The 25,592-nt window shown below is 43.9% G+C and overlaps 2 protein-coding genes across 3 annotated transcripts; one reads left to right on the top strand and one right to left on the bottom strand.

Annotated features, from left to right (window-relative positions):
• Positions 1–12,577: 12,577 nt before the first annotated feature.
• Wfdc9 (WAP four-disulfide core domain 9) lies at positions 12,578–19,892 on the bottom strand. 2 transcript variants are annotated; one of them, XM_076568746.1, is made up of 4 exons: positions 19,004–19,892; positions 14,784–14,907; positions 13,490–13,631; positions 12,578–12,786 (listed from the first exon to the last, which is right to left on the bottom strand). In XM_076568746.1, exons 2-4 carry the CDS (start codon positions 14,896–14,898, stop codon positions 12,756–12,758), a joined length of 288 nt encoding a protein of 95 aa, XP_076424861.1. In that variant the 5' UTR covers positions 14,899–14,907; positions 19,004–19,892; the 3' UTR covers positions 12,578–12,755. The 2 variants fall into 2 exon arrangements, with proteins under 2 accessions (XP_076424861.1, XP_042133128.2); XM_042277194.2 differs by having other exon boundaries at positions 14,784–14,904.
• Positions 19,893–21,776: 1,884 nt separating this feature from the next.
• On the top strand, positions 21,777–23,206 carry Wfdc10a (WAP four-disulfide core domain 10A). Its single transcript, XM_006970988.4, has 2 exons — positions 21,777–21,994; positions 22,900–23,206. The coding sequence occupies exons 1-2, from the start codon at positions 21,910–21,912 to the stop codon at positions 23,178–23,180; spliced, it is 366 nt and encodes a 121-aa protein (XP_006971050.1). The 5' UTR covers positions 21,777–21,909; the 3' UTR covers positions 23,181–23,206.
• The last annotated feature ends 2,386 nt before the right edge of the window (positions 23,207–25,592 follow it).

Genomic DNA, 25,592 nt, shown 5'->3' with positions numbered 1-25,592 from the left:
ACTACTAGCTTTCATTTCTTTATATCCTAATAGTTGATAATAACATTCAAGGATCAGAAATTTGCATTACATTGTTAAATGGATGGAATAAATACAATTAGAAATATACATATAGCATTTTCTAACAATATCAGTTTCAAATTTGTGTACAATATAAAACAATTCAATCCAATGTAAAGTATTTAAAACTAGTAATTGTCTTTTTCTTTTCTTTCTTTCTCCTTTTTTTTTTTAAACAAGAACCTTAAATCTAATCTCCTTTGCTTAGCCTTTTTCCTAACCCTTGACAATAACTTGTAACCAACCCCCCTAAATACTGAAAATTATTCCAGACCCAAAACCCATTAAAAAGACCAAAAAACCACCCGCCCCACACCACCTCTTTGGGAATGTGGGCGTCGTATTCTTAAAATTGCTTCCTGCTGGGTATGGGCGAAGTTTTCTTTATCATGAAAGAAAAATTTTAGGTTAATTGTCAAATTCTAGGAGAGGTAACTATATCCTTCATTATCCAGTCTGTGTATAATGCCAAAGTTGAGGGTTTATCTCAAGTCCTTATTCAAGTAGTCTTTGAGACTGGATCATCTCAGCTAGTCATCTCAAATTTGCTCTGAGCACCTTGTAGTTCAAAGCTGATCTATGGATGATGTTTGTCAGCTTAATGATATTATTATTGTCCACGTGGAATTGTTGTTGTTGTGGGGCCCCATCTTCTTTCTGGAGACTTCAGTTGATGTTAGGCCTGGCCATGATTTCCTGCAGAAAACTGATAAGAGACTCGAACACAAAAACATATATATGCAGCTAGCCTTTTTTCTAGAATTAGTTAGTACTCTATGTGACCATTCATATCTTAACAAAGTTTAAAATGTATATATATATATATTAATCTTGTAAATTTTGATATAAAATTTATACTTTGAGAAAAGTTTAAAGAATCAGAATAGAATCAAAGAGTTGAGATTAGTAATAGAATAGTCCCTTAATTAATTTTGCTTTTGTCCTGTACCATAGCAGAAGATGGCTCTTATTCTGGCATGATACAGGGAGTTTGCATTTTCCTTTTAACAACATGCTTGATTTTAAAGAAGGAGAGAGCCATTCTCCAACTCCAAAGTCAGCTTTAAATTTTAATTGAACTGGGACTATTAGAAAACCAAGAGTGTTAAATCTTTAGAGAAAAGCAGAAACAAACATTTAGGAAGACATAAAATTTTTTTAGATAATATATACCCATACACCGTTTCACTCTGTTTCTTGGGATAGATGATTTGTCCCTTTTCTTCAGTTGTCTCATTTGTCCAGTGTTCTTCAGATTCCTTAACCTTCATTCTCCTAAAAGACAAAAACAAAAACCTTTCCCCAAGACTAATTTTGGGGATGTTTCCTTTTGACAAGTTATTATCTGATTAAATGAAAAGGCATGTGTTATTGATACAAGTTAGTTTAAATTGGATGTTCATGCTGGTTGATGAACTATCACCTCCTCTAATTAAGAGGTCTCTCTTGTTCAAATCGAACCTTTATCAATTTTGATGGTACCCACAGCTTATCTTCTCCTGTAGAAACAAAAACAAAACCACGTCCCCAATGTAATACATACCCTGGTTTCCATTCTGAGGTCAGCACATCCTTAAAGTATATAGGCTGATTTAATTCTGTAGTTTTTTCTATTATCCAATGTCTCTCTGCAGCTGTTGTTCCTTTCTCATTGGCATTCAGAAAATTCAAAGTTAGAAGAGCATTATGCAGTCTATTTCTGGGGGTTTTTGTTACCCATTTCTGTTTATTTAGCATATCCTTTAGAGTTCTGTTTGATCTTTCTATAACTGCTTGACCTGTAGGATTATGTGGTATGCCTGTAATATGCTTTATATTGTAATAAGCAAAAAACTGTTTCATTTTAACAGAGACATATGATGGAGCATTGTCAGTTTTGATTTGTGCAGGTATACCCATGATGGCCATAACTTCTAGCAAATGAGTGATTACAGAATCAGCTTTTTCAGAACTCAAAGCAGTTGCCCATTGAAATCCTGAATAAGTATCGATAGTGTGGTGTACATATTTCAATTTTCCAAATTCTGCAAAGTGAAACACGTCCATCTGCCAGATTTCATTTCTCTGAGTACCCTTTGGGTTACATCCTGCTGGTAATGGCGTCTGATTGTAGAAGGAACAAGTAGGACATTTCTTTACTATTTCTTTGGCTTGTTGCCAGGTTATGGAAAAATCCTTTTTTAAACCTTTACTATTAACGTGATGTTTTTTATGAAATTCTGAGGCCTCCAGCACATTTCCTATCAATAATTTATCAATTTCATCATTGCCTTGTGCTAGAGGGCCGGGCAGACCAGTATGGGATCGAATGTGAGTTATATATAAAGGATGATTCCTTTTCCTGATTGTATCTTGTAATTGAATAAATAGTGAAGTTAATTCTGAAGCATCAGGGATAAATTCTGCAGTCTCAATATGTAACACCACTCTTTCAGCATACTGAGAGTCAGTTACTATGTTGAGAGGTTCTGAAAAATCCATTAATACCAACAGAATAGCATACAATTCTGATTTTTGAACTGAATTATATGGACTTTGAACCACTTTACTTAAATTTTCTGATTTGTAACCTGCCTTTCCTTCTTTGTTGGCATCTGTATAAAATGTACGAACTCCAGATATGGGTTTTTGCCGTACAATTCGAGGCAAGATCCAATCAGCTCTCTTTATAAGATCAATTCTATTGCTTTTGGGATATTTGCTGTTAATTTCTCCCAAAAAATTACTGCAAGCTCTTTGCCAAGGTTCACTTTCTGTCCATAATTTTTCAATGTCCTCCTTAGTTAATGGTACGACAATTTCTGCTGGGTCTATGCCTGCTAATTGACGAAGTCTCATTTTTCCTTTGTAAATCAAGTCAGAGATTTTTTCCACATAAGTTTTTAATTTTTTATTTGGTTTATTTGGTAAAAATATCCATTCCAATATAATATCTTCCCTCTGCATTAATATTCCAGTAGGAGAACGCCTAGAAGGTAAGATAACCAAAATGCAATCCAGCTTTGGATCAATACGATTCACGTGTCCTTCATGCACTTTCTTTTCTACCAAGGCTAATTCTTTCTCAGCTTCAGGTGATAATTCTCTTGGACTATTTAAGTCCTTGTCACCTTCTAAGGTTTTGAACAAATTAGTCAGTTCATCATTTTTTACCCCAACAATAGTTCGTAAATGAGAAATATCTCCAAATAATCTTTGAAAGTCATTAAGAGTCTGTAGTCTATCTCTCCGAATTTGCACCTTTTGGGGTCTAATTTTTTGTAGCTCTATTTTATATCCTAAATAATTAATAGAATCTCCTCTTTGTATCTTTTCAGGAGCAATTTGTAATCCCCAGCGAGGCAAAATTTTCTTTACTTCTTCAAACATTATTTCTAAAGTATCTGCATTTGAGTCAGCTAGTAAAATATCGTCCATATAATGATAAATTATAGATTTCGGAAATTTTTTACGTATCACTTCCAATGGCTGTTGTACAAAATATTGGCACAGAGTTGGGCTATTCAACATTCCCTGTGGGAGGACCCTCCATTGAAATCTTTTAACCAGTTGAGAATTATTATAAGTAGGCACTGTGAAAGCAAATCTTTCTCTGTCTTTTTCTTGTAAGGGTATTGAAAAGAAACAGTCTTTTAAATCAATAACTATGAGAGGCCATCCTTTTGGTAACAGAGCAGGCAAAGGAATTCCAGATTGTAGAGAGCCCATTGGCTGAATTACTTTGTTAATTGCTCTAAGGTCTGTTACCATTCTCCATTTACCAGATTTCTTTTTAATAACAAATACAGGAGAATTCCAAGGGCTGGTTGATTCTTCAATATGCTGAGCACTTAACTGTTCTTCTACCAGCTCTTCTAAAGCCTGGAGTTTCTCTGTTGTTAAAGGCCATTGCTGGACCCATACAGGCTTGTCTGTTAACCATTTTAAAGGTAGAGCTGTTGGTGTCTTTGGAAGATCATCAGTTATTGTGCCCTGTTCTTGTATAATATGGATGGCTGGTGACCACTCATTAGAACAATATCTTCTAATATTTCTCTCAGTAGCATGTGCTAGTTTATGATTTGTTTCTGAGATTGGAGGGATGTTAATCTGAGTATTCCATTGTTGCAACAAGTCTCGACCCCACAGGTTCATAGTTATGTTAGCCACATATGGTTTTAATTTTCCTCTCTGTCCTTCTGGACCTATACATTCGAGCCATCTTGCACTCTGTTTCACCTGAGATAATGTCCCAATTCCTAACAGTTGAACGTTTACCTCCTGAAGAGGCCAAGTTGGATGCCAAAATTCTGGTGCAATTATGGTAACGTCCGCACCTGTGTCTACCAGACCAGACAACAAAACACCATTTATTTTTATCGTTAATTTTGGTCTTTGTTCATTAATAGAAGTTTGCCAAAAAATTTTCTTTATGTTTTCTCCTGAATTTTCTATTCTCTCTGTTTCATCATTCTGACCAGCATGATTTATTCCAATAGGCATTTGGTTATTTAATCGCTCTCCAGAGCAGGCATTTCCTCTATGGCTGCCGGAAAGGTTTGAACTGGATTTGCACTGGGGGCCTGCCTGAGGCCCCTCTGGGAGTTTCCCGAAGACTGAGGCAAAGGATTACCCTGTCTGTCCTTTGTTGATCTACATTCGTTGGTCCAGTGTTTTCCCTTACCACACCTTCTGCATACTCCAGAAGGAAGGGGCATTCTGTTGCCATTGTTCCTTGAAGAAACATTGTTTCTGGAAATGACCTGTCTACAGTCCCTTTTCAAATGTCCTTGCTTTCCACATCCAAAACATCTAACACTCCTCAAACCTTTTGAAATTACTTCTCCTACCCATGTATCATCATGCTCATCAGCTTCAACATTAATTGTTTCTCTAATCCAATCTTCCATAGGTGCAGATCTTGCCCTTAATGGCCTGATTATTCTTTTGCATGCTGCATTCGCATTCTCAAAGGCCAAAGATTCAATTATTGCCTTACCAGCTTCTGAATCCGAGACCGTTCTCTTTACTGCTGAAGCCAGTCTTTGTAAAAAATCTGTAAAAGACTCTTTTGGGCCTTGCTTCACCTTTGTAAATGACTCAGATTTTTTTCCTGGTTCCTCAACTTTGTCCCATGCATTCAAGGCTGCCGTTCGACATAAAATTAGGGTTTGGACATCATATAAACATTGTGCTTGTGCTGAAGCATATTGGCCTTCGCCCATAAGCTGATCCTGGCAAACTTGTACTCCTTTATCCCTCCATTGTTTTTCTATGTTTTTAGCCTCCTCCTTAAACCAAGTCAGAAATTGAAGTCTCTGGCTGGGTTCCAGAACACCTTGTGCGAGGTCCCGCCAGTCCTGTGGTACTATCCTATTATATGTTGACCAAGTGTTTAACATTTGTTTTACATATGGGGAATGCATGTCATAAGATACTATTGCCTCCTTAAACCTTTTTAAATCCAACATTTCAATTGGAGCCCAAGTATTTTGTGTAGCCATTTGATCAGGCATCTGCTGTACTGTTACAGGATAAATTAAGGGTGACTGTGTGAAAACAGGCTTTCTTTCTGCAACCTTATGATCCCGACTTGAAACAACTTCACTGTTAATTTCTTCTGTCTGAATTTTTACAGGTTTAACAAGTTCTTCTAACGCTGTTATCCTGGCACTTAAATTGACTATCTTTTTAAATATTAAAATGTGGATTATTATAGTGATGAGGTGCATAATTCCACCAATACTAATATTATATAGTTGTTCCATTGCCAGACTGCCTAAAATTTCGAACAAAAACCAATTTTCTTCCAATGTACACATAAAACCCATTTGTTTTTTAATGTGGAAAAAAATTCTCTTTTAGATAGTTTCCTTTAAAATATCTGATATATTATGACTTACCAAATCTGCGTAGAACAGTAGAAATCCGAGGGGATTTTCAATGCAGCCACCTAGTGTCCCAGGTGTAAATCCAGAGAGAGAGAGAGAGAGAGAGAGAGAGAGAGAGAGAGAGAGAGAGAGGAAAGAGAGAACGCACAAGAAAGCGTAGCCGGCTAAAGCTTAAATGCAGCCACGTGTTCCCTCTTGTGCCGAGTCAAGGCTTGGGTCTGGCTTCCTTAAGCTCCGACCACGTGCGTTGGCTTTACAGGCAGGGCCCTGTTCGGCAGGGCAGGTCTGAGTTGTTTGTAGCACCGGCTTTAGGCAAGCTGCTCACAGACCTAGGCCCGGGCTAGAAGTTGCTACCCGGACTAGGACGCCAACAGCTCGGACTAAGAAGCCGATCGCCGCCGGCCGCCGTGTGCCGCCGCCGCCGCCGCCGCCGCCGCCGCCGCGGGCCGCCTGCCGCCCTTGCGGGAAAGCGGACCTGCCGCCAAGCCAAGCAGTTTTTAATGGATTCTTGTCACGTTGGGCGCCAGATGTAGATGTAACCAACCGTCTTATTAAATAAGAAACACAGAAACAATGTAAAAGAGAAAGCCGAGAAGTCAGAGCTCAGAGCTAAAATCTCACCCTTCCTCCTGCTGTCCCAGCTTCGCGAAAAGAGACCTACTTCCTGTCGGTTCGTATTTTTAAAGTATGTTGTTCTGCCTTCTCATTGGTTGTAAACCCAAACACATGACTGCCTCGTCACTGTCTGAATGTACAGCCCCCTAGGTCTTAAAGGCATATGTCTCCAATGCTGGCTGTATCCCTGAACACACAGAGATCTTATGGGATTAAAGGCGTGTGCTGCCACCACCACACTCTTGCTATGGCTCTAATAGCTCTGACCCTGAACACACAGATATCTATGGGATTAAAGGCGTGTGCCACCACCGCCACACTCTTGCTATGGCTCTAATAGCTCTGACTCCCAGACAACTTTATTTATTAACATACAATCAAAATAATAATTCAGTACAATTAGATTATCACCACATCTCCCCACCCAACGACCTAGTCGTTCTTTTTGGTTCTCAGAGGAAAGATTCCCCCACCTGTTCCCCCAACACTGTCGTCACTCCCTGAAGCCTCTGTAACATTGTCCACATGGAATTTAAACTCACAAACCTAAGTCTAAATCTAGAACAAAGAGTCCTAACAAATCTAGTACTTCGTTTTGCAGAGTAGGAGGAATTGGGTCCCGGGTCAGGAGGAATTGGGTCCCAGGACAGGAAGGCACCTGCCCTCTGGCCTTTGAGTTTTTAGTCCTTTCTATACTTGGACAGTCTGGACACTAATCCCTCATCAGAGGAGTAGCCCGGAGAGATTTCCTGCCAACCTCTGGACTCTTTCTGTGTTCTATCCCTCGTTCCCTTTGCTGGGCCGAAGCTTTATAGTTTAAAGCCCTCTGTTGATTCTTTCCTTTATGTCCTGAACTACTGGAGTCCTCTTCAGAAGGCTGTTGCCTTTGCCTGAGGCCTCAAGTGTCTTCCCATGGTTTCCTTTAGACCAGGGGTTCTCAACCTTCCTAATGCTGTGACCCTTTAATACAGTTCCTCATGTTGTGTTGACCCCCAACCATAAAATTATTTTTATTGCTACTTCATAATTGTAATTTTGCTACTTTTATGAATCATAATATAAATATCTGATATGCAGGGTATCTGATATGAGAAAGGGTAGTTGACCCCTCAAAGGGTTTATGACCTACAGGTTAAGAACCACTGCTCTAGGAATTTCAAAGTATCATGTATTACAATAAACATTCCAAAGATGAATAATTCATTGAACAGAAGTAAGAATGACTAATAAGCATATGAAAAAATGTTGAGCATCTTTGGACATAAAGAAAATGCAAACTGATTCCTTCACACCCCAGCCAGAATGGCAAACATCAAGAGAACAAATAACAAACATTGTCAAGAATGGTGAGGAAAGGGAAGGAGCCTGTAGAGCCTTTTAGTGAGAATGGGCATTGGTTCAGCCTCTATAGAAACTAGTAGAGACTCAAACCTAATAGAACTGCTGTAGCATCCCACCACATTATCCTTGGGAATATCTCCCAGGAATCAGAGCCACCATACAATAAAGATACTGTGTACCGTGTTTATGACAGCAGCATCCACAAGTCAACATATAGAACTAGCCTAGGTTGCCCATCAATGAATAAATAAACTGTGTAGATACACAATGGGATATTATCCATCCACAGAAAAGAATGAAATTACATCATCTAAGGAAAAGTTAATGGAAGTGGACATCATCACATTAAATAACAGAAGTCAGACTCAGACCAGCGGTGTCTGTTTTCTCTTATATGCAGAATCTAGTTGTTTTAGAGACATGGAAGTAGGCATGTTCTACTGGGGGACAGAGACACAGTAGGAGGGAGGGACAAATTGAAACCATGGGTCAGCTATCAGGATGCAATGGGGTCTCAGCATCACTTCTGTGTGGGAGCTCACAAGGGACTCAGTTTCCCAATTTGAATCTGAAGTCTATTCTGAGTCAATAGAGTTCAAACTTGTTTGCTCCATGGCTGTGAGAAATTCCTGATTAGCCCATGGGAAGGAACACACTATCTAGCTAGACTCAGGCTGCTGATGCCAGCCGGAGGTACATCGAGATAGAAAAAGAAACTGCCTGCTCCTTGACTCAAGGACGGGATAGATAGTGGTTGAATGCCTGTGCTATGCATTGTTCTACCTCTGTCCTTCAAGACTGTGTTTAAGCTGGCTGTGAAATAAACTCAGGCACTGTCCGGCATTGACTGGCAGACCTCGAGCCTCTGTTCTGTCTTCTTCATTGTCTCTACAATCCGCACGTCTCCACCCAGCTACCCAGTCGACTCTCTGGTAGATCCTGACACTTCTGCGATGGTCTATATTGAAGCTCAAACCTAATCATGAGGAAAAAAATCAGACAAACCCAGACTAAGGAGAGACGACAACTAAGCCTCATGCATAATTCTCTATATAAGCCATTACTGTGCAGTGAGCAAAACCGAGTGGTGCCCGGGATTAAAATGTGTTACCTTCTTCTGCTGACTGTGGTCATCAAAAAGTATGATCTAATATATGGTGGGGGAGAAACGCTAAAGACTTGAGATCATGGGTTGTTATTTGGTAACTATCAAATGATTCTAAAAAGAAAAAAAAAGTTCTCTGTATTATGTTTACAACCTTCCAAAAGTTTGATAATGTTTCAAAATGGAGGGAGGGAGCAGGAACAATCAAAATATTTGAGACCATGTTCTGAGGATTGGTGGGGCTCAGACATGTAAAATGTTGGGTGTGGCATCCACCATGTAGTTTCAATAAATTATTAAATAATATAGAAAGTTATCCTTTCTCTGGAGGTTCATGTGTTTAATATTTCCTACAAATTTTTTACTCCTTTGTTGCTTTTTATAGGCCCAAGGCCTCTCTCCAATGTTAGGCAAGTGTTCTACTAAGATACATCGTTAGCCCCTTTTTATTTTCTTTTGAGACAGTCCGTTGCTAAGTGTCCCAGCTGGCCTTTAGTTTACCTGCAAAGCTGGGATTACAGACAAGTTCTGCCATGCCTGGCTTTTCATTTTAAACTGGTTTGGTTTGGTTTGGGTATATAGGTCAGGGTTTCTCATCCTCAGCACAATTAGTTCTTTAGCCAGAAAACATTGCTATGAAGGTCTACCTTTGCACTGCAGAACATCCCACAGCATCACTGGCACTGCAGAACATCCCACAGCATCACTGGCACTGCAGAACATCCCACAGCATCACTGGCACTGCAGAACATCCACAGCATCACTGGCACTGCAGAACATCCCACAGTATCAGTGACACTGCAGAACATCCCACAGTATCAGTGACACTGCAGAACATCCACAGCATCACTGGCACTGCAGAACATCCCACAGTATCAGTGACACTGCAGAACATCCCACAGTATCAGTGACACTGCAGAACATCCACAGCATCACTGGCACTGCAGAACATCCCACAGCATTGGCACTGCAGAACAACCACAGCATCACTGGCACTGCAGAACATCCCACAGCATTGGCACTGCAGAACATCCCACAGCATTGGCACTGCAGAACAACCACAGCATCACTGGCACTGCAGAACATCCCACAGCATTGGCACTGCAGAACAACCACAGCATCAGTAGCACTGCAGAACAACCACAGCATCACTGGCACTGCAGAACATCATCACTGGCACTGCAGAGCAACCACAGCATCACTGGCACTGCAGAACATCCTCAGCATCACTGGCACTGCAGAACATCCCACAGCATCACTGGCACTGCAGAACATCCACAGCATCACCGGCTTCTGCTCACTGGATATCAGCAGCACTCTTTGGTGTAAAAAACCAAACTACTTATTGTCTGTGAAGTGCCTGCCATAGAAACATGAGGCCCTGAGGCCAGATCCCCAGAACTGAAGTGAGAAAACCAGGCATGGCATAAGGTGGACAGTGGAGACAGCCAGATTCCTGAAGCTCACGGCCAGTCTAGCTGCATCAGTGAGCTTCAGGTTCACTGAGGGACCCTACCTCAGAAAATAAAGGTGGGGAGTGGTCAAGAAAAGATAGCAGATGTCAACCTCTGGCCTGGATGTGCACAAGCAAACACACACACACACACACACACACACACACACACACACACACACACACTACTGAGTACATATAACATACACATACATGTGCACCCATGCATACACTAATGAGTACATAGCACACACATACATGCACACATGCACATGTACTAGCAACTACACATGAATGCAAATGTCCACAGACACCCAGAGACATTGAGTCCCCCAGATCTGGAGTTACGGGCAGTTTGAGCTGCCTGACGTGGATGCTGGGAACCTAACCTGGGTCCTCTGGAAGAATTACTTGTGCTCTTAACTGCAGAGCCACCTCTCTAGCCTCCTTCTGTATCTTTAGAGCTATTCATTCATTCATTCATTCATTCATTCATTCACATAATTTATAGGTAGATCCTGTTTACTGATCAGTTATTTTCGTTCTCTCTAAAGAACTCTTTTGGACATTTTCTGAAAAGCCTAAACACATTCTCCTAGAAGTCTTTATGTATCCTTGACTTTTGATGGACCTTGACTTTTGATGGACCTTGACATTTGAGGGATTTTGACTTTTGATGGACCATTTGCTGTGATACAGATCCCAGGTTGGTGGAAGTTTTTCCCCTCAACACTTCAAATATCTCACTCTACTCTCGCATGATGACTGTAATTCTTTTCTGGAAAAGATTAACTTTATTTCTTTTAATTGCATGGGTCTGTGCATGTGTGTGGGATACTCTCAGAGGCTAGAGCATCAGATCGCCCTGGAGCTGGAGTTATAGGTGGTTGTGAGGACCGAGACTGAACTCAGGTCCTCTGTGAGGGCAGTAGGTGCTTTTGACCTCAGGCACTGTTCTTACTTTTCTGCCTCTCTGAGAGAATGTGTTTATTTCATAAGCAATATAGGCAGCAAAGCCCAGACTACATGACTTGGGAGAGGAGCACAGTTGCCCAGGTAAGACAGCAGGGCGGGAAGGACACCAGGCATGGTAGAAAGAGAAGCCCCTCCTGGAAGCTCATGGTACCCATCTCAAAGGCAGGAGTGTTTCCTCAAATGACCAAATGCATCAGCTTCTTACTAGGAAAGGTGCTTGTTCCATCAGACAAATGATGTAAAAGATGGAGTTTTGGGTGTTTGTCCAGGAGCTTGGCTTTTTGTGAGCACATAAGTTACTGAACTTCTGAGTATTCACCAAATCCTGTTTTCTGCTCTTGGGATACAAGTGGACTGCAGTTCTCAATATCATTTGTAAATAGTCAGAGTCACATGGTTCTACAGTTACCAGTAGATTGTAGACAAATGGTGAACTGAAACAAAAGACAAACTTCAATTCGAGACCCAGCCCCTAAAAGCCTTTTTATGAGGGGCTGGAGAGATGGCTTAGTTCTTAAGAGGTCACACCACTCTTCCCGAGCCCCAGAGTTTGACCTCCAGCACCATGTTAGGTGGCTTACAACTCCCTGAACTCTAACTCCACAATATGTGACACCTCTGACCTCCACAGGCACATGTATGCATGCATACATACACATATACATACATATATACATATAATTTAAAATAAAATAAAAACTTCTTATAAATCTCCCTACTACCTTACTTCTCCTATCTGCTGGCAGAAACCCATCAGATGAGGTCCTGGGAGATGACAGCCACAGATGGAAGATCCTTAATGGCAGCATACATGACTGACCACTGACTACCTTCTGAAAAATGTATTATGAATGTTAATTGATTTAATTTATCAGCCACATAAATTTATTGTTGCTGCTGCTGCTGACCTTGAACTCACAATCTTCCTGCCTCAGACTCCCAACCGCTGGGACTACAAGTATGCACCTCCGTGCTTGGCAACTCCATGGAATTTTTACAAACCTCTTCGTATTTTTGCTACAGTAATTGGTTAATACACAGGAGAAGACAGACTTGTATCTGTATCCATAATGGGATGGGAGCAGCTGTTAGGACTATCAACCTTTCTATCAAGAGAAATGCACATCTTAAGAAAAAAGTATGCAAGAACCACTGACCCTCATGCTGATATATCCATTTATTTGGCAAAATCTTAGACTTTCTCTGAGTGAAGATATCAAGGAGAGAGCAGACAGGCTCGCAGCTGGAGTGAGTGTCCCCATAGGGAGCAGGCAGTGTTCCTTCCAGACACAGTCACGCTCCAACCTACACCAGCGGTGGACCACACAGAAACTAGCTAGAGTTTCATCAGTGTTTTAAAGGGTTCTCTGGAAGAGAAAAATTAGATGGTTAGACATCAGTATGCCCGGGAATAAATCCATATCCAAACAGCAATACCTCAAGCTCCAGAAAACAACAGAATTTCTCTGTTACATCAGGAGTTACCCTCAGAAATCAACTTTCTGAGCCACCAAGACAGCTTGGCATAGAGCACACATCACCAAGACCAAGCCTGATTACCCAACTTCGATCCCGAGGACCCAGATGATAGACGAAAACCAGCTCTCCCGAGTTGTCTCTGACCTCTACACACACAGCGACACACGTGAGTGTGCACACACTAAATAAATAAACTTTAAAATAAATTAAAGCAGTTTCCCCAAAAGGTTTGTGAGTGAGAAGACAGGTGGATACAAGGTCTTCTGGGGTCTGGCTGAGAGAAAGGAACCAGTTTGGGGTCTTTTAGACAAAGGAAGGACATATAAACTGGTGGGTGATGCTGTATGAGAAGCAAAGAAGCTGAGCGAGATTTGGGGGAGAGGAGAACCACCCCATGTCAGTGTCTCGGTTTCTTCATGAATGGTAACCTGCATTTAGAGATAGGAGGTTCTTGCTTTATCTGATTCTTTCTGTGGCTGGAATTTAGATGACTGCCATTTCCTGCAGCTTGTAAGTAGTGGGTTGAACAGTGTATGAGGAGCAGAACTCGAGCGTGCCCACGCCCTCATCTTCTTAACCCAAGCCACTCACCCATCGTCCAAGCAGATGTTTCCGCAGTACGTCCAGCAGCACGTCTGGTTTGGTCTCAAACATCTCAGCACCCTCGTGCACCTTGACCCACAGAATGATTTTGGAGGCTGTACCCAGCACTGGTTGATTTCGTTGACGTTATCTGGAATTGAGATGCTAAAGGTTGGCAGGGTCTACTTACTCATAATGTGCAGCAGAAATCCTTTCAGACCTTCAGACTGAGCAAACCCTTCTGGAACTTGGATGCTTCATGCCAGGAAGTATCTCTGCTGTCCATGAAAATCCCTCCAGTTCTAGCCAAAGATCATCCTTGCAATGACAGACATTCCTTCCTCCCAGGTGTCAGCAGAGCACTGTGGGATCCTGGGTCCTAAAGCTCAGACCAGGGTGTCTTCCCAACGTACACCACCTGACCAAGTTTATACTGATAAAGCCTTAGACTTCAGAGCCTGCAACCTCATCGAGTTCTGAATTCTGTACCCAACTTGCAGAATAAGAAAACTGATAGTAACCTCAATTTCTGCTTCTTTATTTGCTTCCCATCAATAGCCATTGAAGTATATGCCGCCCTAAAAATCACACTCTCAGTGTCCTGAAGCTTTTCTGCCCAGTTCCTCTGTTGCTTTCACTTCCTTATCGTGTGTGTGTGTGTGTGTGTGTGTGTGTGTGTGTGTGTGTGTGTGTGGTTTTTATAGGGACCCTCATTTATTTTCTCCATTTTCTTCAGGCCCTAAGTGCTCTCAAACCAAATGGATATGACTAATATCACCATTGTGTTATTCATCCATTTCTCGCCTAGCCAAATCAAGCTCAAAGAGAAACTTGGTGTTAATGTTTCCTTTAAGTGAGTCTAACTGAGCTGGTCTGATGGAAAACTGTGTTTCCTAGTACTCTGTGGGATGTGGAAAAGGCTTTGTTCTCTTTCCACGTTCCTGGTATTGCTTTCAGAGATGCAGAGGGAGTTTGGAGGGACACTAGATTGGAACCATCCAATGCAATCTAGCTGGGGTGTCTCTGCTTGAGGACAGCTCTGATTTTTAAAGTTTTTGTCGTGTGTGTATGTGTGTGTGATGTATGCATGTGGGTGCAGGCATGCATGTACCATGGTACACATGTGGAGGCCAGGGGACAACTTTCGAGCGGTCTCTCCACCATACATTCCAGGGATCAGGTTGTCAGTGTCCGGCCTTCTGAAGGCTGATTTTGAAATGTGGTCCCTAAGTCAGCGATGACAGATATGTCAGCAGTGGACAGAGCATCCTCATTGCCACACTACTGCTGTTGCCATGCTTACCCTTGAGTTTTCCCAGAACGTGCAGAAACATCACAATCCCGTGGATGGACACAGTGAGGAGGAGCGTCCGGAGCCTCATGGCAGACTTGGCGTTTACAGGAAGACAAATCTTCATCCACTGCTGCTAAAAGCAGAAAAGAAAGGAAGGCACACTGGCAAGAAGCAGAAGGACATGCTGGGGGACATGTCCACTCTGTGTCCTGCCCTTCCTGTCCCTCTGGCCCCCACACGCATACCAACTCCCTCACTAGCCATCAGCTTCCCTGAGGCTGCTTCCCATCTCACACAACACACATACACTCACACACACACACACACACACACACACACACACACACATATGATTTTTATAAAGGATAATCGTTCATTTTCTCTGCCTTTTAGAATACATTGATTTCTCTATGGAAAACAATGAACCCTTAGATTATGTAATTTTTAAAGTACAAAATACACAAGGAAACAGAGAAATAATAATAATAATTTTTCTACCTGATGACCACCAGTATATGTGTATACTTTTACATTATACTCATTATTATATAAAATTAGAAAAAAAATAAAAAAGCCGGGCAGTGGTGGTGCACCCCTTTAATCCCAGCACTCGGGAGGCAGAGCCAGGCGGATCTCTGTGAGTTCGAGGCCAGCCTGGGCTACCAAGTGAGTCCCAGGAAAGGCCCAAAGCTACACAGAGAAACCCTGTCTCGAAAAACCAAAAAAAAAAAAAATTAGATACATCAAATGTCCTGATATTTTATTTAGAAACATATGTAATATGTTAATGCTCAATAAAAATGTGCATGTGTGCGTGTGTGTGTGTGTGTGTGTGTGTGTGTGTGTGTGTGTGTGTACAAAAGTAAAAGTACTTGTGTTTCTTCAAATATGCCACAGTGGAATTTTTTAGTCACTTTTGTGTGTGTTTTCTGAAGATGCCCGCTGTGTACAGCTAAAGTCGTGGATTCCTATGCTCTGCTTTCTTATCTGTTATAGTAACATGTGCATGTGTTTTCTAAAGATGCCACTGCACATCACTAAAGCTACATGTTCTAATACTACTCTGCTCTCCCATTTTTTTATTATTCAGTTAATATCTTGGTACCACGCTAATAAACATCTAGGTGATATAGAGAAGGCAGGTCTGGTTGGACTCCTGTCCCCTAACTGAATGGAAGCAGCTGTTATCGCAGTCTGACGTAGTGTTTGTCAGCCACGTGAGACTGTTTAAAGTCATTAAAATCAAAGTGAAGTGTAAATTTTCAGTGATTTCCGACATTCAATAGCGACATGCAACTTAGATACGTTGCACAGACAGTTCATGGAACACATCCATAAGCATAAAAAAGTTTTACTGACCAATGCTTAGCTGAATGCAGACCAATGCTTAGCTGCATGCAGACCAATGCTTAGCTGCATGCATCTACCAAGAGGTCTATGCAGGAAAGCAATGGCAGAGATCCTTGAAAGGTCAAGTTGCAGGACTGAAGACAAAGAGGTGACTCAGAGGTTAAGAGCACATACTGCTCTTCCAGAGGACCTGAGTTCAATTCCCAGCATCCATGTGGTTCACAGCCTCCTGTAACTTCAGCTCCAGGGGATCTGATGCCCTATTCTTGCCTTGAGGTCACCTGAATTCATGTGCACGTGCCCCCGCCCAGCACACACACACACACACACACACACACACACACACACACACGCACGCACGCACGCACGCACGCACGCATGCACAAGCACATGCACACACCCATGCCCACAGGACACGGAAATTACAAACAATCGTGTTTGTCAGAGTCCACTCGAAGACACTTGTATGTGCTCTCCAGACTTCTTCATTCCCACATGCCACTCTCTTGCCTCAATGTGGTCAGATGATGGAAATGATGAAATTTTGAGACTCCATGGACCACTGGGCAGTATTCATGCCAAAAACTGCCACTTCATTAGTGAAGCTTCAGGCCTTCCAGAAATAGTTGACTTCCAGAAAGCTCACAGGTAAGTGACTCGCAATAGGACAATCAGCTAGCAGTGTCCATTCCCTGAGGGTCTGGGGTCTTCTGATCCCGTGAAACCACCACTACATGGCAAGGCAGGTGTACAAAATGCTCTATCATCTGCTTAGAGGCAGGGGTGTGAGACAAGAGCTGACTGGGTAGGATGTGCATGGAAGGTGGTGTGGACTCCTGGAGCCTCCTCGGGCATAAAGGAGAAAGAAGATGTGAACAGTGGTATAACACATGGAAAGTGACAGTTCTCTGAAGCGGTTTATCTGTATTTAAAAAACTGTCCTAGAGTTATGAATCTGTTCTTTTAAAGACCTCATTCTTTTTCTTCTGTATCTTTTTAATTTTAATTTTTATTTTATGTATACGTGTGGGTGTGGGTGGATGGGTGAGTATGGGTATTCACATTCATGCAGGTGCCTGCAAAGACCCTAAGGGGCACCAGATCCCCTGAGCTGCCTGATGTGGGTGCAGGGAACCCACCTCCAGGTCTCTATCTGCTGAGTCATCTCTGTGAGCCCCTCAAGGCTGGAGAGGCCAGGCCCTGCCATCGGGGACCTCCAACTGCCAGGTTCTACCCACAGAACACTCTGACTGATTTGAAATCCCACCAATCCCCACCTGGAAAACTCCACCCCGCCCCACCCCCAAGAAACCCTATGCAAACCCTGTCTTCTGCTCAGTTCTCTGCGGCTTCTTGCCCGAGCAGAGGCAGCCAACCTCCTGCGTTCTCCCCTCCCAATAAATCTCTGTGTAAGGATTGTTGTGCAGTGTGACTGTGATATTCCTTGGCTCCCAACTGCCAGAATACCTTTCCCTTCAGAGCTATAACACTTTGGGGGAACCTTCACTGGCCTGAGCAGACCTATAACACGTGCAGTGGGGAAATCCATACACTGCCCCACCATCCCTCCCCATCCCCCTATTCCTGGGCCAGCAGAACCGTAACTGTCTCTATCTTTCACTTATTCTTCAGCAATTTCATAAAAATACACAATGTATCTTAATCATATCCACCCCACATCCCCTCCCACTCCCTTGACACATCTTCCCACCCTCATACTCTCTCCTTTTCTGGGGCGGAGAGAACCCACTGAATCTAATCAGTGTGGATGCTGGGATGCTAATTGGTACTGCTGGCTTGACCCTGTGTGGGTACCATCACTGCAGTGAACTTATGAGCCTAATGGCCATGAGCCATGCAGTGTCCGGAAGACGGTCGTTCACAGCACTCCGTCCCATCCTCCAGACCTTACATTTCTTCAGCCTCCTCTCCCAAGATGTTTCCTGAGCCCTGGGGTGGGGGTGTTGATATAGATGTCCCATTTAGGGATAAGCAACTCAACAGTCACCTCTTCTTGCGATTTGACCCGTTATGAGTCTCTGCTGTAACCACTGCCCACTCTAGAAGTTTCTCTGGCCAATATTGAAAGCCATACAAATCTAAGACCTCATTCTTTTTAAAAAGATGTATTCAGTTTTATTTTTACTTTACATGTATGTGCTGCATGTATGTTTGTGCACAAGAAAAGGGTGTCAGATCCCCTGGAGCTGGAGCTACAAATGGTTGTGAGCCACCCAATGTGGGTGCTTGGCACAGAACTCCAGTCCTCTGGAAGGGTGGTCTGTGATCTTAACCACTGATCTTAGCCACCTCTCCAACCCCTAATACTTCATCCTTACTTTAACACTTTGGTCCCCAAAAGGTTCTCAGGATCCTGGTAGTGCCCAATGCCCTTCCTCACACACTTCCGGTGTTCTAAACGAACCCAGAGAAGGGAAGCAAAATCGTGGCCCAGTCCTTCTCACATCAGACCCAGAATGCCTCTCACCTTCAGTTCCATTCTTTGGATTATCTGAGGTAAAGTTTAGGCAATGAAAAGACCCTCAGTCATCAAAACGATTCAGTTCTACCACTCCCCCAAACTTGGAATCCTGGGTTCTCCCAACAGTGTAAAGAACCCAGCTGGACAGCGGTGTAGGTGAGTGCTTCATCTACATGAAGTGTCCCATGGGGTCTTGGGTATGTCGGTCATTCATCTCTTTCCCAGCATTCTTACTTGAATGGAAAGGACACCACCACCCATGGCACGGCAATAACATTGACACTATTCCAGGCAGCAGCTATTCTAAGCCAGCCACAAATAAAACTCAGCCTCCATGCTCTCACATTCCCACTTCTATGGGTGCTTGTGAGGACACACTGACAGCTTTTGTCCACACCTGGAACAGCACAGAGAAGAGCAGGGACACAGACGGTCAGTGGCCTAGAAGCTAGGGTGACTTTTGTGGTGGCAGAGTTTTAAGTTCAGCTCAGGAGCTACGTGTCGGCCACATCACAGACTCTTCCTTTGGTGCTCACCCCTCAGAAAGCACTGGACTGTGCTGACCCAGACGGTGCCTCTGGGTGGGCTGGGGACATTGTGTGCCTGCTCTGCAGCTCTGTTCCAATCCAGAATTCCTCAGCCACGTGGTACAGTCTTCTTCTGAAGCATCTGAGCTCCCTCACAGGAAGAGAGGAGTCAAAAGCACCTGTCGTCTGCATTGGCAGCGGTGGTATTCTGAGGAATGGTCTCACTCTGTAGCCCAGGCTTGCCTGGAGCTCACAGCGATCCTCTTTCCTCAGCCTCCTGAATGCTAGAATCACAGGACCATCACACCATATCCAGCTTTGTGCCGTGACCTTTAACACTGCATCCTGCTCACTTTTGATTCTCCTTTGATGATCAAAGTACAGGCTGCCACAAATGCCCCCCAGATTCTATGTAGGTGAAGAAACTGGATTTTTGCAAAAGCTAGATGGCCGTCTAGGAAATGAAGGAAGTGGGGTGATCCAACCTAAAGCTGAGATCTTGCTACAGAGCTGTTGCTTGATGGGAGAGATTCGTTCACCAAATATCAAAGAGAAACATGTGAGGAGCTGGAGGCACGGTGCAGGGGGGAAAAGAGCCTGCTCTGTAAGGACGGGACCTGAGGTCAGATCGCAGCACCCACATTTAGAAACATCCTAGCAGTACTCACATGCCAGTAACTCCAGCACTGGGGCAAATGGGCAAAAGAGCATCAGTTTTTGCTGGCCACCTAGCCAGGTTGAAAAATGTCAATCTCCAGGTTCAGTGAAAGACCCTGTCTCAAGGGGATAAGGCAGGGAGTGACAGAGCAGGGCATCCATGTCCTTCTCTGCGGCCCCCCGCCCCCCCGCCCCGACACACACACACACACAAGTGGTCAACCTCCAAGAACAGACTGCTCTCAAACTTGGCCTACAGGATTACTTGATGTAACAACAGATGTCTGTGTGAGTAACTCTTCCCGTGTTCTGCTGGTGCTCTGAGCAGTGGGAAGTATGTGCTAAGACTCCACAGACTTGATGACTGAGGAGGGTGAGCCGGGACAAGGACAGAGGGCCAAGTTTGGAAACCCAAGGACGACAGTGTGGGAACACACTGAAGGGAAATTGACAGGGAGGAAAATGGTACCTGCTATGGTCTGTAGTTTGTTCTCCAAAGGTTCCTGTGCTGGAGTCGTGGTCCCCAGAGTGGCGAGTGTACAAGCGATGCAGCCTTTAAGAGGTGGGGCCTCGCCAGAGATACAGAGATAGGTAGGTTCTCTGATATACTGGGGGGGGCGGGGGGACTGAGGGCTGAGAATTCAGAAGCAGTGGAAGGAGAGGGTTGAGAACGGATGGGATCAATATACACTATATGCAGACATGAAGTTGTCAAAGGATAAAAAAGGATGTTTCTACAAGCCAAGAATCCATGAACAAAAGTCAGAGCCTTCACAGTGCCATAGATGGATCAGGCTGCAGAGCGTTGCCACCTCCTTGGTCCTGCTCAGCCTGTGCTCAACCCTTCCGTGTCTGTGACCCACAGACACACCTTGCCCAGCCGTTTTGCAGAACAGCGTGAAGCAGAACAAATACCTGAAGTATGTGTGACTTAAACGAAAGCAGTGCAATTATGGAAAGGCGTTTTGTGAAACAGTTACATGATTAATAAGAAAAGTGGAAGACAGATAACAAAAACAGCTGAGGCAAAATGTGACTCTGTGCGAAGGGCCTGGAGAGACTGAACGACAATACCGTAAAGCATGAGTCAGGGCTGGAGAGGCAGCTCAGTGGTTAGGAACACTCGCTGCTTTTGCAGAGGACCCAGGCTCAGTGGCAGCACCCGTATATCAGGAGGCTCATAGTAACTCTAGTTCTAGGCGATCTGATGTCCTGGAGCCACACGCGATGCACAGACACACACACAGGAACACACACACACACACACACACACACACACACACGCACACACACACAGGCGCACACTCACAGGCACACACCAAATAAGTACATCTTTTTAAAAATTGAGTCTAGGGCTGGAGAGATGGCTCTGCGGTTAAGAGCACTGGTTGGTTGCTCTTCCAGAGGTCCTGAGTTCAATTCCCAGCAACCACATGGTGGCTCACAACCATCTGTAATGAGATCTGGGGCCCTCTTCTGGCCTGCAGGCATACATGCAGGCAGAATACTGTATACATAATAAATAAGCACAAGTATTTTAAAAAAAAAATGAGTCTACTTTAACTGGTGAGACTATAGTCTTCTTAATTATAATTTTCTCTTCTTCGTTCCATAAAATCTTTTATAATTAAAAAGCAAAAATAAATTGTATATTTCTCTTCATGCATGTAGTGTATGCATGTGTGTACATATATGTGTATGCTTGTGCATGTGGAGACTAACTGTAGCTGTCAGAGTCTCTCATCAAACCTAGAACTCATAGTTTCCGCTCCAGGCAGCCCAGCAAGACCCGGCGATCTACCTGCTTTACCATCACTTCCGGCTCTGGCTTACAGACATTCGCCTCCAGGCCGGCTTTTACATGCAAACATTTTACCCACTGGGCCATCTCCTGAGCCCTAAATTACATATTTCACAATTATGTTAGCAAGAAAAGAGGGCTGATACTGCGAAGGGAGGTATCTTCTGCGAAAAGCCACCCCGAAAAAAATCCAGGGGCCAAGGAAAAGGAAATAGGTCGGTTGTTGCTCTGCCCTGGCTTGGCCAGCAGAGGCAGCAGTGAGCTCTCATCCTGCTCTGGGGAAGTCTGCCATTCTGATCCGTGGCTCTGGTCGGAGCTATGTTGTCCAGGGCTCTGCTGTTCACCCTTGCTCTGCTGTTGCTGCCGTCACTAGTCCAGGGATGGATGCACAAAAAATATGAAGGTAAGGTGATTGAAGGAGGTGGGTATGTGAGTAGCAGCCGAGGAGGGACTTAGAACTGACCCAGAAGTGATACCACTGTGTACCCTGCTCCTGCCCAGCACTGTCCAGGCTCCGGGTGAGCACAGCTCCTCGGCTCTGGTTCCCCACGCTAGACATAGTAATGAGGTGGAGAGTGAACCTGCAGTTCTCCCCACTCTGTTCCAAAGATCCAGAAGCAAATGATCCATACTGTGGTGCAAGAGGCCCCAAGGCTGAAAATCCAATGGGCAAACAAGACAACTGTTCTTGATTGATGGGTATTTGAGAAGGGTAAAGGTGCAGAGATGCTCACAGGGGTGGAGGGGTGTAGAAATGGGCATAGGTGCAGAAACAAAGCCTTTGGACATGGAGGAGGTAGGGTGGAGTTGCCGTCTGAAGCAGGGGTGGCCGTAAAAGATAAACCATGAAAGGGACAGGACACTGGACAGAGTGACAGCAAAGGAAGCATAGAGGGACTGGGGCTGATCTGTTTGTCACCCTCACGGACCCTGCAAATTCTGGGGAGCTGAGAGGGTCTGAGAAATGTCGCCGGGCTTCTCTGAGCTGAGTAAGCATATACATTCCACAGAGATGATGTCACCAAAGCTCTGTCTACTAGGAGAGACTGGTCCTGGATGCAGGGAGGAGGAAAACCAGGAGATCCAGATGCTGACACCTGTGGAGGAGGTGACAAGATTAGCATGGGGGCATGGGATTTAAAACACAATTGATGACCAGAACTTGGTGAGAGGCACAGGAAAAGTTGCCTGGAAAGTCCAGGCGTGTTGTGAGTGGGACCTCCGCATACTGAAGGCACTTTAAGCCTGGGAGGGATTCTCACTAGGCAGCCATTCTACTCACCTTCCTGCTCTTGCTGTTCTTTTCAGTAAAACAAGGTCACCCTGTTATCAGGGAGTGTGAGAGGAAGCCAAAATTGTATCTGTGCAATTTCCACTGTGAAGCTAACCAAGACTGCCAAGCCAACAACATCTGCTGCTCAACGCTGTGCGGGAACGTTTGCGTGAACCTGATGGATAAGAGAAAATGGGTAGCGCCTGTCATTCCCGCTGCTGATTTCCAACCAGAGGATCGGCCCTCCAAGGTCTCGTTTGAAGGGGATATGGTTACGGTTGCCTTCACCCCTTCGCCTCCTGTCCTCAGTATATAAACTAGAATAAATAAATGTTGTGGCAACTGTCCTCTTTCCAGTCACTGTTAGTAACCACTGAAACCCAGCAGAGTCCTCCCATGTGCCCTTCTCAGGTCCAGCATCTCCTCTCTCTCTCTCTCTCTCTCTCTCTCTCTCTCTCTCTCTCTCTCTCTCTCTCTCATTAGTAATTTGTCTCTGTTTGCTCTTTTGGCCTGTGCACCCACTCCAATTCCGACAAACACAAAATCAGACCACCCACAACAAATCGCTCATGTGCACCGTGCCACAGTGCTGAAGAGAACATTCCTTGCCCTGGGATCAGAAAAAACTTCAAACATCATACAGGTAGAGATTAAAAGAAAAAACAAAACAGAAAACTAGAGCAGAGAGTAGGAGACTCCCCAAAGAGGTTTCCTCTCCTTAGCCCTGGTCACTCCCACCCTGCTTTTGAGACTCTTCTGAGATTAGTGTCCTGCAATGAGGATAGTCATCCAGGGAAGTCGGATGACATGATTAGTCCTGGCAGAGAGTGAGAAGGTCTGATGTGGCTGGAGGAGGGTGTTTCCTCTGGACTCTTTTTGCTCTGTTCTCTCTTTCTCCTGAACACAGAAGTATTCTTTCACATGCTCACATCAGATCTTATCCTGTCTACCACTGATGCATATGGACACACCAACAGTGGGACCTGGGTTGAGATCTGAGACTTGAGTGACTTTAGTAACTGAATGTTCACCACCAACACCAAACTGCCCTCTTTTTGACTCTTCTTCTGATCCAGAGGCACATCAGAAAGAGGGACAGGTGGTTTGTGTTGGCATTGCAGAAAATGACTTGGCATAATGTGGCTAAGTGACTTGCCCGTATGCTATTGGTAGTAGACATTAATTATTAGGGGTACAAACTCCCTCCTATTCTGTGTAATCAAAACTCCCCTGAAATGATCCTGGTGCTAAATCCAAGATTCAGTCATTCCTGGATGTATTAATTAGCTTGACATTACTACAGCATACCTAAGACAGTTAACCTAGAAAAGTTATGCTCAAAATTCAGGTCAGAATCTAAGACTGGGTGTGTGCACATGTGTGTGTGTGTGTGTGTGTGTGTGTGTGTGTGTGTGTGTGTGTGTGTGTACGTGCGTGTGTGCACAATGAGCATGTTTACATGGGTTTATGTTATTATATCACAAGAGTGGAACATCATAACAGGAGCAGAAACCAGGAAGGAAGAGAGGAGAGAAAAGTAGGGAAAGAGAGTAGAACAGAAAGAGAAAGAGTCCCACAGGTACTTTCAGGGACAAGACCCATACAGCCTAAGGACCTCTCCCTGGGACCTAGCCATAAATGTTCCCAGCACTTTCCAATAGCACCAAGCCACATAGACCTTTGGTGGATAAGTGTAAACCTCAGCAGCAGGCACTTGACACATAGCATCAAATATGAAGAAAATTTAGGCAATCAGGCCATGACCAGGGGCAATGTCCAGTGCTTTTTCTGGGCCATTTAATGAAGGACAGAGTAAAAGAGGAAAACTTATATATCAAACCAAAGCCCCTGGTCTGACCTCATAAGCATCACAGGACTCTGGGGGCCTCATATTTATTTTGAATTTTGACAAAAGGGCGCTAGGAAAAAGATCAACCAGCATGGGCATTGGAGGCAGGTGGGCAGTGAGGGCATGCTCTTTTGTGTTATGGAATAATCTTTTTGTACACTGAAAATGTATCTCTGCCAAGGTACCTTGTGATTGGTTTAATAAAGAGCTGAATGGCCAATAGCTAGGCAGGAAGAGGTTAGGTGAGACTTATGGGCAGAGAGAGGGAGGAAGAGAAGATGAATGGAAGTTCAGGAGAGACACCAGACGACATGAAGAGGAAACAGGAGATGCAAAATAGAAAGATGTAAAAAGCCATGAGGCAAAATGTAGATGAATATAAATGGGTTAATTTAAGTTATAAGAGCTAGTGGGACAAGCCGGAGCCATAGGCCTGCTGTAAGCTGCAAGAATATGTTATAGAGATTCAGCTGTGTATAATAAAACTATATCTAGAAAGGTCAAGGAATCTTTCTAGAGGAAAGCCATTTATCACAGAATATTTGGTGTTATTCAGCTTTTAATATATCAGCTGTCTTCTGCTATAATCTCTTGTGTGCTTATATACTACTAGGCCACAACTGCAAACAATATAAGCTTCTCAGACCTACTGCTGATCTACTAGGTAACACCCCTACAGAGCCTAGGGAACAGGCAAACTGTAGATGTGTAGCTTTGTTTCTTGTGCAAAGGAAGCTCAGACTTTCCTTCCCCAGACTGGCCAAATGGCATTCCAGAGCATTTGACTCAGGACAATAGGATTTTTGCATAACCAGGTGCGGTAAAGACTGGAGCAGAACTCCTGGTCCAGACATAGTCACATGGCTGGAGAGAAAGGAA

This window comes from Peromyscus maniculatus, chromosome 4 (assembly GCF_049852395.1).
Source record: "Peromyscus maniculatus bairdii isolate BWxNUB_F1_BW_parent chromosome 4, HU_Pman_BW_mat_3.1, whole genome shotgun sequence".
Lineage (NCBI taxonomy): Eukaryota > Metazoa > Chordata > Mammalia > Rodentia > Cricetidae > Peromyscus > Peromyscus maniculatus.
This window is presented reverse-complemented; position numbering and strand designations above follow the sequence as displayed.

Coding starts and splice junctions, on each gene's coding strand:
- Wfdc9 (XM_076568746.1), bottom strand. CDS start 14,898: ATGAAGATTTGTCTTCCTGTAAACGCCAAGTCTGCCATGAGGCTCCGG. Junction 13,632..14,783: donor CGTTCTGGGAAAACTCAAGG/GTAAGCATGGCA, acceptor TCTCAATTCCAG/ATAACGTCAACGAAATCAAC. Junction 12,787..13,489: donor AACATCTGCTTGGACGATGG/GTGAGTGGCTTG, acceptor TTTCTCTTCCAG/AGAACCCTTTAAAACACTGA.
- Wfdc10a (XM_006970988.4), top strand. CDS start 21,910: ATGTTGTCCAGGGCTCTGCTGTTCACCCTTGCTCTGCTGTTGCTGCCG. Junction 21,995..22,899: donor GATGCACAAAAAATATGAAG/GTAAGGTGATTG, acceptor TGTTCTTTTCAG/TAAAACAAGGTCACCCTGTT.